General features: G+C 35.4%; 1 protein-coding gene across 1 annotated transcript; it reads left to right on the top strand.

Moving 5' to 3' along the window:
- The first annotated feature begins 471 nt into the window (after positions 1–471).
- Positions 472–2,180, top strand: LOC104236904 (uncharacterized). Its single transcript, XM_070165077.1, has 6 exons — positions 472–724; positions 814–1,064; positions 1,150–1,362; positions 1,445–1,537; positions 1,620–1,721; positions 1,836–2,180. The coding sequence occupies exons 1-6, from the start codon at positions 472–474 to the stop codon at positions 2,178–2,180; spliced, it is 1,257 nt and encodes a 418-aa protein (XP_070021178.1).
- Positions 2,181–2,753: the final 573 nt, after the last annotated feature.

Below are 2,753 nucleotides of genomic sequence, written 5' to 3'. Positions count from 1 at the left end.
TCCCGCCATTGTTCCCTCCATATTCCCACCTTCCCCTCGACCCCTGATCTCCCATTTCTGCGTAAGAAACTTCCACTTCCAGAGCTATATATTCAGCATATAGTGCCTCTTAGAGAGATGAAATTCCTGGTGAGCATTAGGTCAGTTCTCTGTTTTCTTTTTATATTTTAATTCTTTTAAGTTTGTTCATTTTAATTTCACTGCTTAGCTTTACCAAAATCGTGACATTGTGTAGTTTGTTGATTCTCTGTGATTCTCTTTGCTAATTATTTGAGTTTGACTGTTTGTAGAGTATATTGTACTTAGTTTATTTATTTTGTTTTGTTCGGAGTAAAAAAACCAGATCCTTTGTGGCTCTTGATTGGGTTTGTTGGGTAGTTTCGGGACAATTTTTTGTATCATCTTCTGTCTGATGTTTAGTTCCTCTTCATATTTGATTCACCTCTCTCTTTTTCTTATGAATACGCAGCCATGCCGAAGATTAGGCGTTTTCGGAATCCACTAAAGTCAGCTCGTGAACCACATGATGCTCATGGACATTCTTTATCATCAGCAACTCCAGTCCAATCATATGCTATCGAGCCCTCAACAACAGTACAAGCCCTCCCACATGCTCATGAAGTCCCGCAACAAGAACAAGCTCCAATTCTGCCTTCTAATTCAAGTGAAACATCTCGCCATGCAGGACGTGAATCTACAAAGTATTGGACAGTAGAGGCAAAAGGTATATGCCTTACATATATTTTTACTTCAATTTATGAGAATCTTATTTTTTCTTCCTTTTTGGTTAAGTAACTTGTTTTCTTGTTAAAGACTCGGAAAATGCTACCAAGCAAATTAGGGTCAAGGTCAATGAAGTTAACAACCTAACTGTTGGGGAGCGCGTCATTGTGAATTTTGATGACTACAATGCAGAATATGGTGAAGCACAAGGATTACTTGCTGGATATTGTGGATCGCTGGCAATTGATTGTAATTTGTTTCCGATTAGTTTTGAGAAGTGGTCAGGGCCATCGGGAATGCCTAAGAAGTATATGGAAGACTGCTTTGAAACAATATTGAAGGTACAAGTGTTATTACATACATATGTACTTATTGCACCTAGATTTTTATACCATGAAAAAACTAACTTTAATTTTTTGTTTGAAGCCTCGATTTGATTTTCGGTTAAGTGAGTCCATTGCATATAGATACTGCAATGATAGTCTTTCGAAGAAGTGGGCTACACATAGGCAGAAGTTGTGGAATGAATATTTTGACCCAACCAAAAGCAAAAATGAAATTATAAGTAATGTGCCAGCAGGTACAAATAAAGATCAATGTGCTATTTTTGTTGCTTATCATAAAAAATCATCAACAATGGTAAGATTCAGATTATTTTAACAAGTTTCATCATAATTAAATGAAGATGATGTTTTAAATTTGTATTTGTTTTTGTTGATAGGAGCTTTGTAGAAGAAATAAAGAAATTCGAAAGAAACAAAAAATGCCTCACACTGGTGGTTCAAAAGCTAACTCGAGAAGACGATATGAGCTTGTATGCACATTACCTTATTAAGTTTACTTTTTCTCTAATTAAAATGTTTTATGATAACTTTTTTAATACATTTCTTTTTTAGTTTTTGGAAACTGGAAAAACTCCTAGTCGTGGAAAAATATTTATTGAAGCTCATAAGAAAGCTAATGGATCATTTGTAAATGATGCGGCAAGGACTATAGGGGTAAGTCTAGCTTTGATGCATTTTTCTAACATCATTTTCATTGTTTTGTATAACATTCTGCAACTCAAGTCTTGCTATCTTGTACTTACTAATTGATATTTTATCTGCTTGTAGGAACAAATTGAATTGAATATGACTCAATGTGATACTAATGAATGTGAAGTTTCCCCAAATGATGTTATTGGCAAGATGTTAGGGGCAGAGCACTCTGGGAGAGTACGATGTATGGGTATGGGAGCATCTCCTTTGAACACATTCACGAATACGAAAGGACGACTTAGTGATCCGAGTGTTTCTTCATCTAGCTACGGTACATCATCTGCAACATATACCCATTTGCAACAAAAGCTTATGCGTGTGGAATCCCAACTAGAAGGCACCTTAAATGCGTTGAAGGTCTACGTGATGTCAAAGGAAGGTGTGGTTCCTGAAGAATTTGCTGGTCTGTTTGCGCTTTAACCACAGGTAAGAAGTAATATAATCTATCTTCTTCTGTTACAACAACTTCTGGTCAGTTTAATTGCATTGTACTTCTATTTGATAACAAAATAAAGTTAGTGCAATATACAGTTCATATCATCTAATTCTAGTAAAACTTGTTGCTAACTTTGCTAAAGATGGAGGTGGTGGCAAGGAATTCCCATCTCCTAGCAGAAGTTAAAGGCTTTGATTTGGTTAGGATAAGGGCTACATTTGATACAATCTTGTTTCCTGATCTTGTTTGGAATTAATCTATATAACTTTCTCACTGAATATCATTTTATTGTTTCAGCCTGATGATGCAGAGAATGAACCTACTTCACCAATTGATGTAAGAGGCTCATTGGCGGATAACAACGCAAATCACCAATCAAATGCTTAATGTTTTCGTTGTGGACTACTTTTGCTTTCTAGGAATTTAATTTTTAGTGGTTGTCTAGACTTGTGTTTATATCGCTTTAGTTAGTGCTTAATGTTTTCGTTGTGACTACTTTTGATTTCTAGGAATTTAAATTTGTAATGGTTGTCTAGACTTGTGATCATTTTACTTCA

Source organism: Nicotiana sylvestris, chromosome 2, assembly GCF_000393655.2.
Source record: "Nicotiana sylvestris chromosome 2, ASM39365v2, whole genome shotgun sequence".
Classification (NCBI taxonomy): domain Eukaryota; kingdom Viridiplantae; phylum Streptophyta; class Magnoliopsida; order Solanales; family Solanaceae; genus Nicotiana; species Nicotiana sylvestris.
Note: the sequence above shows the minus strand (reverse complement) of the source record. Positions and strands in the feature narration are given on the sequence as shown.

Bases quoted from the DNA above. Each gene is read 5' to 3' on its own strand.
- LOC104236904 (XM_070165077.1), top strand. From the start codon at position 472: ATGCCGAAGATTAGGCGTTTTCGGAATCCACTAAAGTCAGCTCGTGAA. The intron at 725-813 runs GTATATGCCTTA...TTCTTGTTAAAG, and splicing joins TTGGACAGTAGAGGCAAAAG to ACTCGGAAAATGCTACCAAG. The intron at 1,065-1,149 runs GTACAAGTGTTA...TTTTGTTTGAAG, and splicing joins GCTTTGAAACAATATTGAAG to CCTCGATTTGATTTTCGGTT.